This window comes from Perna viridis, chromosome 11, assembly GCF_037379345.1.
Source record: "Perna viridis isolate PV_CMFRI_1.1 ecotype Kerala chromosome 11, ASM3737934v1, whole genome shotgun sequence".
Lineage (NCBI taxonomy): Eukaryota > Metazoa > Mollusca > Bivalvia > Mytilida > Mytilidae > Perna > Perna viridis.
Window position 1 is genome coordinate 23,332,089 of NC_142455.1, and position 13,711 is coordinate 23,345,799.

Here is a 13,711-nt window from a genome sequence, read left to right on the forward strand (position 1 = left end):
AGGTTGACCGTAACAAAATTAAAAGATTTTATAAGTTCAACACATTTTAGCCTGTCATATATCAGAATAATCACACTGAATTTTAACAAGGAACATTCGATATAAACAAAATTATGCAAACATTTTCACCATGCTTAAAATTTTCCTTTCTCTATCGCATTCATAAAGCCAAAGAGTAATCAAGGAAGTCCAGGTCCTAGCAGAATTCAAAAGAATGTAATTCAGAGACAAAGACATGGAAAAAACAACAAAGAACATAAAGTAACTAAAATAATACATACAAAGTAACAAAAGTAAATGAGCAACTCAGACTCCACTAAAAACTGGGAGCATGGACCAGGTGCACCGGTAGAGTAATCAGGCAAAATTGGAAAAATCTGAAACATGCACATCAAAAACTAACATATATGGACGATGTAATATCACTGAAAGAAGTCTTTATTTGAAGAGTACTTTGTGATCTTTGCATCACTGGTTATTTGTTAGGAAATTTTCATTACAACTTTAGAAAATTACATTTTTGGCAGAGTTATCTGCTCTTAAAATTAACTTGCAGTGCAATTTAATGAAATTGTAACACAAATTTTACCAAAATGATATAAAAATCATGTTTTTATTCTTTGATACTGATACATGTAGTAAAAATAGTCAAGTTACACTTAAGATAAGATAGTGGGTTATTCCATATCATGTTTCAACAACAGCCTGATTCTTACAGAGACTGATAATTATGTACCATAAAGTTTAATTAATACATGTACTTAAAAAACATCTTTAGCAGGTTCATTTAAAAGTACCAGTCTTCACTAGAATCAAGCAGTGGGTTAAAAATAAAACAACAGATAATAGACAGACATTTCTAAAATAATTCCAACGATATACATGATATATGCCTTGTTAGATAGAAGATTGAAAGGCCTGTGCTACACTAATTTTGAAAAACAAATATATTCACAAGGTGAATTCATTGACAAAGGAGCCAAGAAAATAAATTTTGATTTCATTGGACAATTTCTAATTTAAGAAGCACCTTAAAGTTAAAAAAAATGTCAGGCAGCTGGTGGGAGTTGAATATATATTTTCAAAACTAGTTTAAATTAATATGTACCAAGTTGGACTTTAATTAATACGTTTCATATGTTTAAACTTTTGCCTATTTCTCAGAAATATGTGTATGTGTATTTAAATCAAGAATTAACAACATTTCCTTATGTGCAAAAGTCAAATGCAGCCCTTAAAAAGGTCAACACAAGGAAGTATATATGATACATAAAAACAAAAATCAGTTGCATACTTGGACTTTATATATTGAAATGTTTTCTAACAATATGATTTTGACAAATACCAGAGAAATACATGTATAAATGGTTTGGTGAAAGATGGATAGTGTACTGTTTCAAATTTCCATGGATTTTATATGATCAACTAAGTTGAAAAAATCAAAAATACATTTTGAAAAAAATTGAATCAAATGCATTTTTTTTAGGATGGAGATGATATAAAAAAAGATTGTTTTTTGACAACATTTCTAATTTCACAATAATCACTGCAGAATTTTCTTGTGATCAAAGATCTTTTAATATCTAATGTGTCAAACTGTGAATGTGTGGATTTTTGGAAAATACAATACATGTACATACAAGTAAAGTACCGGTAATTGATTATCAGAAAGAAAGTTGTCCTTGAAACAACATGATTTTAAGAAATTGAAAGTAAAAATAATGGACAATGTGAAAAACTATGGATGCACATATAAGGAAAATTACATGGCTACTTAACTGACTTTCATACAGGAAAAATTAATAATGAATTAGTCCAATAGTTTCAAAACTGGCCAATATAATAACTAATGAAGTTTCCTGTTGGAGGAAGAATAACTGTTTAAATGAATGAAATATACATTGTATTAATTTGAGAAAATTTAAACAATTGTTAGGTAGAACAGGAATTATAATCATCAAAGTGATCTAGTTATGGAGTTGTTTAAAAGTGCTGAATATACAAATTCTACACTGGAAGAAATTAACGAGAGATTTATGGAGCTATCCATACCAAATGTTATAATTCTAAGTGCCTACTTGATCTTTGGAATTCTGGGAAATAGTGTGGTTATTACAGTGTACCTCCGTAAAATGGGGAGTACTTACGACAACAAGTTTTTCATTCCATGTCTAGCGATAGGAGACATTTTTGCATGTATTGTGAATGGAGTTTCTGCTGTTCTCCTCCATATTTTTCACTTTAATTTTAACAATGTATGGCCATGCAAGGTAATATGGTTTACAATGACTTGGAGTGCTTGTGGGGCCTCGCTAATTCTAGTGTACATAGCATTCCATCGCTACATGAAAATCTGTCGACCAACAAGTAAGTGGGTTCTGACCAATAGGAAGGAACTGACAGTTTTATTTCTTTACATTTCCTCAGTAATCATTTCAAGCCCTTTGCTATATACATCTGGAGTAACAACACTTGAGATTGAAACAATGAACCAAACAAACTCAACCATTTATATATGTGAAAGAATCGACAGAAATCTCCGGAGAGGCTGGCAATTCGACATTGTTTTGACTTACACAGTGATCGAAGCTCTCATTGTAACAACCATAGCCTCAACTCTGACACTGTTGTACACAAAAGTTGGCTTCATGTTGTTCAAACATTTTAAACACATGCTGAAGAAGAAATCAACAAAAGTAAAAGAAAATATATGTACAATAAGCAAAAAAGAGTCAGCAAAAGAGGGCATAGCTAATGATACTAGTTTTGATATTGACAGCACTTCAAATATGATGTCTGACAAAAGCACAACAAAATCCTCCAATAAAACCCAAAGACGAATCACTAAGAAGAAAAAGTCCTTTCACAAGAAACACAACTATACTTACATTTTCATAGCTATTTCCGCAATTTGCATAGCAACATATACCCCAAGATTACTTCTGATGATTCTTGAGACTGTGGATGAAGATTTTTGGTTTGGTTTCTATGACAATAAGATAATTCTAACTGTACTCAAAATTCTTAATAGACTTTATATTGTAAATAACATTGCTAACCCATTCCTTTATGCAGTATTTGATGAAGCATTCCAAACACAACTCATTTCTTTCATCAAGTGCAGACACTAGGTGCATTTCAGGTAGCATTTTTTTTTTCATTTTAAATTTAATTAACCCTCTTCCCTAATTTTTGCTAAACTGGAAAAAAAGAAATTGTTGATTTTAACCTATCATTTCTATTGGAAATGCCTGTACTAAGTCAGGACCATTATGGTGGTTTCTAACTTTCAGGTTTTTACCCTGATATTGCCATTTTGACTATTCCGTAGTTTGACTATTGCCTAGATTTTATCACTTGTTAAGTTTGCTTTTACCCTTCTTTTAAAACTATTTTAGTGCGTTTTATATACTTTAGTTCATTATAATATTAATTAATGCCACATGCATTTGGGAGTCAGTTATTTGTTAAAGATTGCTTTTCAAACCTTAAATTTTTGTCAAAATGAAAAATAAATGCAACTGGTAGCAATCTCATGGTGAATTTTAAAACCAAAAATAACTCACTGATCTTGACAAGGTTGGTATAGAACAGAACAAGTATTATCTTTAAAAAAAGATAGCTGATGCAGTAAAATATGTCCTTTTTACATAATATTTTCTACATTTCATCAGGAAATGACACATGACACGCATCGCCAGAATACAGCTGAAATATTGCTGCTCGGGGTTAAACCCCAACAATCAATCAATCAATCACATGGCAAGCAATTTCAAATTCCAATACAGTTTTTTCAAACGCCACTAAGTTATCAGTATTAGGCCAATCAGATAAACAGAATTTTGATCAGGTGACTTGGGTATCCATGGAAGAGCGTCTTAACGGTCTAAGGGTAAAAAGCGAAACTATACTGACTGCTTCAGAAAAACAGCATTTGAGTTTTTTTTCTGTCCAACTACCAATGGGTTTCTCTCTCTCTCAAAAGTATTTCAATAAGGGGGAGGTCTTCCTTACTAGTGAAGGGGAGGATTTAAAGGACAGTAAAATAAATACAAGATCATGTGTATATTTCCCTTGCAACCTGCAGCAAAACAAAACAAAGACTATACAAATATCGTGAAAATAAGATTATTGCATTTGTATATGTTCTTGAGACCTTAAACTTGAAAGAAGGAAGCTGATGATGTTGAATGTGATGCTTCTTGATAAAATAAATTTGATTATAATACCACCCACGGGGCATAGTTAAAATCCAACACCACCCAAAGAGAGATAACTCCAATTAAATTGTATTGGCTTTTAACTAGACTGGTTCCCGATCGAAATATTCAGTAGTCCCGGGAACCAGGATAGCTTTTAACTATCTTCTTTGAAATTACTACGCGGCCAAGCTGCAAAAAAAGTTTGGCGTCTCGATTTACCAGTTCGACAATATTTAGCTGAAAATTAACACTTAACAATGTTTGAAATATCATTCATTTGGGATATCGGTGAAATATTTAAAGTTTAAAAGAGAATCACGCATTAATTTGAAGACAGCATTTCCATCTGTGAAGTTATCTGCCAGAAGCCCTTTTGTCATTCTTATACTTACAATACTCGAAGCCACTCACGTGATTTTGGAGTAAAAATCACACCCCTAAACCTACATAACATAAGCTGTATGGAAACCCTTCTCTGAACGCATTTGAAGTACTGTGAAAGTAGTCAAGTTTTTTTTAGGTTTTCATGGTAATTTTCCACTAAACCAGGAAAATGGGTACCCACAAATAAAAGTAATTTACTACTTTCCTAAAATATATGATAGAGTGAACATGACACACAAAATAATATCAAGTTAACCTTCAACATATATCAACCCTCGGACTGATGACCCTTGGAGTAATATAAGGTATGATGTGGCATATGATACCAATTTTGGCATGATATATTCAGTATGTATCCTACATACATGGATACATGTACAATACGGATGGTCTGATGTATAAATATAGAGATACACAAAGGATCTGGCAATTTTAAGTACATGTAAATTAACACCTACATTTTAACAGGAAAAGATGTTACATGTAGGAAGGAAAGTAAATAAATGAGAAAGGCATATAAATTAATTAATCAACAACTGGTCTCTTCGAGATTTGAGATATTAATCAAAGTGTTAAAACTGAGTCAAGGATATTGCGAAACCTGTCTAAACCGAACCCAGAAAAATCTGAAAACCTGTCTAAAATACTTTTTAAAAGTCCCACAATATCACTTTAAGGAGGTAGACCTAGGGCAAGGGACACAACTCTTTAAAATCATTGGAACCTTTGTATTCAGGCTCTTTATATCAATCTCATGTAAGCATCAAAGTAACTTGGATTGATTTCATTCTGCTCTAAATGAAAGCTTGAAAGGCTTAGGTGAAATTGAATATAATACAAACATATCACTGACTTCAAGTGTTATGCCCCTTACCCCAGGTTGAACCTTGTTCAAATCAAACAAATCATCCAAAAGAGGTTTGGTTAATACAAATTTCACTGTATTATTTGATTATATAAACAGTGGATATTGCTTCTAACCTCTTTAGCATCATCACAATTTATCAGAATGATGCTTGCTGAAATTATAGAGCAATTTACAACAAATTGAATCTTATCAAAGTGAATAGGAAACAGAAATAACACAGGTGTCTTGTGGTTTTAATGTATTCATTTGCTACTTTTCAATTGGTCATAAGAGAACAATTTTAGAAAAAAAATGTGAGAGGAGTATGGTCAGTAAAATAAGTGCTTCATCCAAATTGTACATAATGAAAATGTGATTGGAGATAAATACCATTATATCATACAATGTAAATATGTGGACAATAAAAAGAAAGAATATATTGATAGACATATCTTATTAATTGTAACATGGAAAAACAAGTACTATCTTTAAAAAAAGACACAGTAAAATTTGACATCTAAGTTTCTACATTTCTTTCATGAAAATTACACATGGCACGCAATTCAAATTTTCAATACAATTTTTTTTAACGCAATTTCAAATTTTCGATATGTTTTGTTTTAACACCACTAAATTATCAGTATTTGGCCAATTGGGAAACAGAATTACGATCAGGTGACTTGTGTTTCCATAGAAGAGCGTCCTTAGGGTCAATGGGAAAAAAGCGAAACTATTATGACTGTGTCGGAAAAATTTGTCAATTATGAACCAATCAATAAAATCCACAATGAGAAACTATGTAATCTTAATAATAATTATCAACAACAAAGATAATTGTCCCTACTCAATACTATTATATCCCTTCTTTACAATTTTTGTTAACTTTTATACTTCTTTGAACATTTTGTTTGCTTTGCATGTATTGTTTACTACAGTATTACAAAATATTCTATGATGTAAGTAATCCCATTGTATTGACAGCAGTTATCAGAATAAAGTCTATAAATAGCATGAAAAACAAACTTCATATGATCACAATCACATCAACCAAAAGAAAAGATCTATTTATGACTTTCAAGTATTTTTAGCTGAGGCCTCTGATAATATCCTTTAGTATGAATTGTGAAACCAAACACAAGGACATTTTTAATAAAAAGCTTTGCAGAGCTCAGCATGATACAACTGCAGTGGTCAAATCCTGAATAGTGTGGACACAATATTAGTTTTTGACACACTTAAGCATAGGGACTTACAATTCATTATGGACACAACAGATAGTTTTGACACGATATGTACATTGCACAAAATTTAAATTCTATCAAAAAGTTTCAAAACAAGACCCAAAATAAAAATGTTGATAGTTTGAGGTGTGGCCACTTTGACCCCTTATAATTGAAAATAAATAAGACATTAGAAAACTGATTGAAAAATGCTGGCAGTGATTTTTATGAAGAATCCAATAACATTCTTTTTTTAAGAAATTGGACCAAAAATAAGGAAGACAATATTTAAGGGTCATTAGTGTCCTCATTGACCCCTCATAACTCAAAAACTGTAATTATTGCATAAATCAGATCATCTGGTACAAATGACTGAATGCATGGTTGATCATTAATTGGTTACAAGTGAATAGACAACAGCCAGGGACTTATAAGTCATTGTTCAGGCACCAGCTAGGACTACTGACTATGACCTCTAATTCGTTAGTTCAGACACTACCTAGGACTATTAAGTATGACATCAAAGTCATAAGTTCATACATCAGGTAGGACTATTACATATGACCTCTAAGTCATTAATTCAGACACCAGCTAGGACTATTGAGTATGACCTTTAAGAGTAATCAATGGAACCAAGGTTATAGCAGTAATCAAATGAATGTAATCCAGGGACAAAGACCAGACATGGAAAACAGACATACACAACAAAGAACACAAAGTAACTAAAATCATATACAAATACAAATGTATACAGAGTAACAAAAGCAATATGCAACTTGGACTAAGCAACTCTAAGTCATTAATTCAGACACTACCTGGGACTATTGACTAAGACTTCTAAGTCATTAGTTCAGACATCAGCTAGGACTATTGATTAAGGCTTCTAAGTCATTAACTCAGACACTAGCTAGGACTACTGAGTATGACCTCTAAGTCAATAGTTCAGACACCAACTAGGAGTATTGAGTACTACCTCTAAGTCATTAGTTCAGACACCAACTAGGAGTATTGAGTATTACCTCTAAGTCATTAGTTCAGACACCAACTAGGACTATTGACTATGACCTCTAAACCATTAGTTCAGACAACAGCTAGGACTATTGAGTATGACCTCCAAGCCATTTGTTCAGACACCAACTAAGAGTATTGACTATGACCTCTAAGTCAAAAGTTCAGACACCAACTAAGAGTATTGACTATGACCTCTAAGTCAAAAGTTCAGACACCAACTAAGAGTATTGACTATGACCTCTAAGTCAAAAGTTCAGACACCAGTTAGAATATTGAGTATGACCTCTAAGTCATTAGTTCAGACACCAACTAGGAGTATTGAGTATTACCTCTAAGTCATTAGTTCAGACACCAACTAGGACTATTGACTATGACCTCTAAACCATTAGTTCAGACAACAGCTAGGAGTATTGACTATGACCTCTAAGTCAAAAGTTCAGACACCAGCTAGGACTATTGAGTATGACCTCCAAGCCATTAGTTCAGACAATAGCTAGGAGTATTGACTATGACCTCTAAGTCAGAAGTTCAGACACCAGCTAGGAGTATTGAGTATGACCTCTAAGACATTAGTTCAGACACTAGCTAGGAGTATTGACTATGACCTCTAATTCATTAGTTCACGGTTCATAGTTCATATCTACATATCTACCTTGACAAAAATGTTTCACCTGTGTCGGAGAAAGTGGGGTAGCTTTAGGGGGGAGTTCTTTTTTTTTTGCTTCAACAGTTACAGTAACAAAATTTAGCTTTTATTGGACCTTCGTATTCATATATTCTTTCTTTTTCTCCTTTGTCTGTCATCTATTTTAGCATGTGGGTGTGTGTGTGTTTTTATTATTTTTATTATTATTATTATTACAAAGTTTTTATATAGCGCTTATCTAACACAATTAAATATTAAACAAAGCGCTTAACATTACACACTCACGAACACATGCACACGTTTACCCACTAACCGCTATCACACAATATGCACGGGCGTACACACACACGCACAAAAACACACACACATCTACACAAAATAAAACATACACACCATATATAATATTAATATAGGATTATGTATAAACAATAATAATAATAATTTACAAGTACAAGATATATAAATATAAAATATGTAAAATAATATGTAAAGTTTCATTAAAATAAATTGAGTAGAAAGATAAATGTTTCAATAAACAAATCTTAAAATAATAGAAATCATAATGAAAATTAAAATTTTAGAAAATATACTAGTTGTACTATGATATTTTATATGAAATTAACAAGGGAATAAAAAATAATAATTAGCATTACATAAAATTGCTGTCTAAAATGAATAGAACATTTATTAAAAAAATCTAGTAAATGTATGCAAAAAGTATGTCTATATAAAAGAATCAATATCATTTATTAAAAAAATTAAAAAAAGAAAAAAATATGAACAGCTTGAATCATCATTTTCTCCATAACCAGGTAATCACGCTTTCATTGGTCAAAGAACAGGTAATAAAGCTTACATTGGTCAAAGAACAGGTAATCAAGCTTTCATTGGTCAAAGAACAGGTAATCAAGCTTTCATTGGTCAAAGAACAGGAAACAGGCTAGTTATGTTTTGATGTTGATGCCTTAAAGTTGCCTAAAGTTTGAAGAGAAATGTATCATATCTTATTCACTCATTCAGCTGAGTCAATCTTCCACAGGTCAGGGTCAAAATATATTTGACTTTTTGAAAGTTAATTAATTCAAGTTTTAATAAAATTGTGTAATTGGAAATCCATTTCATCCATATGTTGCTTACATTTTGTATTCACATACCGTAATCCCTATAGGCAGAAAATATGGAAGAAATTCACAGCAGATACAATTATGATGTTCAGAGGATAGAGTTGGTCGTAAGTTAATTAGATGACAGTCCTTAGGTAGTTGTACCATTGATAAAGAGATTTAGACTTCAAACAATTCAATAGATATAGCATGTTTAAATCTTCTCAAGTATCAAGTTAACAACCTATTTCATCAGGTAATTGTCATTTAACTAAAGTAAGACTAACTCTATCCCTGAATATTATCATTATATGCACTGTAACAGAAAGAAAAAGATAAAAAAAATATTTTAATGTTATTCACAGAGTATGTTAAAGTGCTGTATTCTTTAATAAAAGCACAAGTAAATGAGTGCACAATTAAATAAACACATTAAAAGTTTTTTATAAGTTTTCATGCTATATATATCGGAAGGAAATTGCTACACAGAGTGGGAAGAGTGATTACACATAACCGTTTACATGTAAGGCTAAAACAATTATAAATTCATTCAAACTCATCCAATGGTTCATGGTTTTGAATTACTACAGATGTTGTTTTTTTGTTTGGACAATGATAAAGTTAATAAACTGTACAATAATAATGTAAACTTAAATGCTTAAGTGGTATCATTATGTTACAACTGTGAATTTCTGTAATTATTGAAGTGATCCTTGTTAATACTGTACATTGTACTTTTAGAATTGTCTTACAATATGATCTCTTATTCTGTTCACTTTTTTTATTTTTTTAGTACAAACTGTTTGAAGATATACAGTAATGTCTAAATTTGAGGAAAATTAACAACAATTTTGACTGAAACAGATTAACGGCTCTTATAAGATTCTATTGCTATTTTGTAAAATTTGAATTGAATATAAATTAGAATTTTACAGCTGCTCTCAATGCTTCAAAGAATACTTGTCCCTTAGTCATTTCCACTCAGCATATTTTATAAGTCTGAAAGCATAAAAAAATGAGGGAAAAAGGACAATTGTTACTAGAAAATTTGCATATATAGTACCAAATATAGACAAATATGGCCAGTTAACACCAGTGTAGATCATCCAGGATTAATATTTGAAAAGTTTTAAAGTTCTGAAACGATATGAATCTCTCCAATCAACAATAAAAAATAATGTACAATTTCTCCTAATTTTCTACATGAGATCCCCATCCCACATCCCCTCATTTCCCAATCCCCCCCTCCCCGTATACCATAGAATGGGACATTTTCCCCATTCAAGTACTGTAAGAAATATGAATGTTAATTGAGTATACAATCTCCACAATAATAATAATTTGACAGTCCCATTTACATGATTAGAACTATATGTTTCCCATCTACTATACAGTTATCGAACAAGCTTGATATAAACTTGCGCCAGTGGCAGACATTCAACAATTTAAAAAAATCACTTATTGGAGGGAACAAATTCCCTAAACTGCCAACATACTATTCTGTCAGTAATCGGAAGTTAAACATATTACATACTCGTTTACGACACAGATCTAGATACTAATACGTGGATCTAATTTTACAAATGATGATTGTTGTAGATGTAGATGGCCTTGTGAAGATTCGCTTCACTATTTCATAGAATGTAAATGATGTCAAATTGAAAGGGCCATTCTATTATCAAGATTACCTGAAAATACAGATATTCAAACAATACTCTTTGTTAATGACTTATTGTCTGATGAGCATAATAGTAGAATTTTTCGTGCCATGCAGAGCTACATCAAGGATACTCAAAGGTAGGTAATTGATCACATGACAATCCTTTTGCACTTTTTTCTTTCTACTTTCACCCTCTAGTGTCATTAGAAACAGAATAAAATCAGTCCGAGTTACTTTGATGCTTAAATGAGATTCATGTAAAATGCTGAATACAAACGTTCTAATGATTAGTAAGAGTTGTGTTACTTACTCTAGGTCTACCTTCTTGATAAGTCGAAATACAGCTACTCTCATAATGTAAGTCTTAGGGTAGACATGGCCAGAGATCAAACCCATGATCTTCCCTACTTGAGGTGAGCATGCTGCCATTAGATAACACAGGTGGTAGATATGCAATACAACCTATCATATCCAATAATGTCTTGTTTTGCCAGGTATATGTGTCCTAATGGACAGGCCCTAAAGTTCTTCTTCAATCTTTGTTGTGATCTAATTAAGCAACATGATAAGTACATGTGGATCTCTACACAATTAAAAGAAAATCTCAAAATTAGTAACAATTGGCCTTACTCATTTATAAATTTCCGAGGTAATAAAGGGTGTAAATGATGTAGGAGAAAATTACCAATTGATAGAAAGTTAGGAAATGATTTGACAACTTAGTTGCAATGATAATAGTATCTAGTAATTATAGTAATTCCTTATATGTTTCAAAATATAAAAAGTGATAATTTTTTAGAAATGGAGTTATTCAATGACCCTACATTTAAAGGATAAAATCATAGATAGGAGAGAGATCTTCATTTTGAACAAGGCATTAGTGATTGCAAAGAACTGTAAATCAAAAGACTTCCACTTCACAGTTTCATAATGGTAGGAAAAAATATTTCAGACTTGGAATGGATTTCACTACTTTCTTCAATATCTGCCAGTGATCTTAACTCAGAAATTACAGGAGCTTTAGTTCCAAATATTGCCATCCTAGTTTTCTATATTGTGATTGGTATACTAGGAAATGGTGTAGTCATTCATATTTATTTGAATAAAATGAGAGGAACAACAGACAGTAAGTTTTTCATTCCTTGCCTGGCAGCAGCCGATATTTTGGCCTGTGTTGTTAGTGGTTTATGTGGAATTTATATACATTACCATAGTTTAAATTTTGGAAATGATTACATGTGTAGAACTGTGTGGTATTCCATGACTGCCACCACAAGCGGCGCAGCAATGATTTTAGTGTTTATTGCAGTTCATCGGTACTTCAAAATATGTCAAATTTACGGTCATGTCAAGCTTATGGAGAAGAAAGTTACAATTCTTGTCGGAATCTATTTGGTTTCTTTTGCTATATCAAGTCCACTTGTTGCAACATCAGGAGTTTCAGAATACACCTTCATGAACATAACCCTCAATAAATGTGAAAGAATAAAACGTGAATACCACCATGGAACAGAATTTCACTTTTCAATTGGTTTTACGATATTTGAAGCGTTAGTTGTCACTGGTATTGCCTCAGTAATGACAGTACTATATGTTAAAGTTGGGCTTAAACTGTACCATCATTTTCAAATGACAAGTCAAACCATTAGTGTCAACAATCCTCTTAACATAATGAAAGAAAACTATCGTGATTCAAGCGCATCAATAGATTCACAACTTAGCGATAACAATCATGACAAGAAAGGTTCATCGTCAGAGAGCAAAAAGACCAAAGTTTTTGACACAGAGTCGAAACGTTTAAGACACAAAAAAGAGAAATTTAACAGGAAACACAAGTACACATATGTTTTCATTGCAATTTCTGTGATATGTATTGTAACTTATACACCAAGGATGACCCTTATGATAATTGAGACTATCAATGAGTATTTCTGGATTTCTCAGTATGATAAGCCCCATTTATACTCTTTTTTGAAGTTTTTGAACAGATCTTACATTGTCAACAACATAGCTAATCCATTCCTTTATGCAATGTTTGATTCAAAATTTAGAAGACAGTTGCTTTATTTTTTAGCATGTAAAACTCCAGATTAATAATGATCTTTATTGAATTTTTTTCATTATTGTCCAGCATCAATTTCAGCAAATTTAAATAATAATCAGACCTTATTAGTGGTTATTTTTACCATAGTATTATTTTGGTTATATTCAGGTATATTTTTGTAGACACCAGGCGTCAATTTCACAAAAAGTTGTAAGTGTGAAATTGATTGTAAAGTATGACGTCACAATGCTATTTTAAGTTGTGAAGTCATTACTTACAATGAACTTTACACTTACAACTTTTTGTGAAATCGATGCCAGGCCACAAATATAAAAACATGTAAATCATTATACCAATAATAGAACTTATTCTTCTTTGTGCAATGTATTCCCCAATTACATTATGCAAGCGAAAATAAAATAAAATCATCCAATTTTACAACAGTATAGAAAAATGTTTCATTTGCAAAAAAAAAAAAAAAAAAAAAAAAAAAAAAAAAAAAAAAAAACTAAAAAAAACCCCAAAAACACTACAGTATAAAGAGAACATTTAAAACCATTACAAAATGTATTTCATTCAGGCTAACTGTATTGA

The 13,711-nt window shown here is 31.6% G+C and overlaps 3 protein-coding genes across 4 annotated transcripts in view; 2 read left to right on the plus strand and 1 right to left on the minus strand.

Annotated features, from left to right (window-relative positions):
* LOC148603422 (protein white-like) overlaps positions 1-13,711 on the minus strand; it is a 61,966-nt gene that overhangs the window by 22,617 nt on the left and 25,638 nt on the right. The gene's annotated exons all lie outside the window — the stretch shown is intronic.
* On the plus strand, positions 1,273-6,425 carry LOC148603423 (uncharacterized). Its single transcript, XM_088551897.1, has one exon. It carries the CDS (start codon positions 1,974-1,976, stop codon positions 3,129-3,131), a length of 1,158 nt encoding a protein of 385 aa, XP_088408023.1. The 5' UTR covers positions 1,273-1,973; the 3' UTR covers positions 3,132-6,425.
* LOC148603424 (uncharacterized) lies at positions 11,719-13,644 on the plus strand. Its single transcript, XM_088551896.1, has one exon. It carries the CDS (start codon positions 12,004-12,006, stop codon positions 13,165-13,167), a length of 1,164 nt encoding a protein of 387 aa, XP_088408022.1. The 5' UTR covers positions 11,719-12,003; the 3' UTR covers positions 13,168-13,644.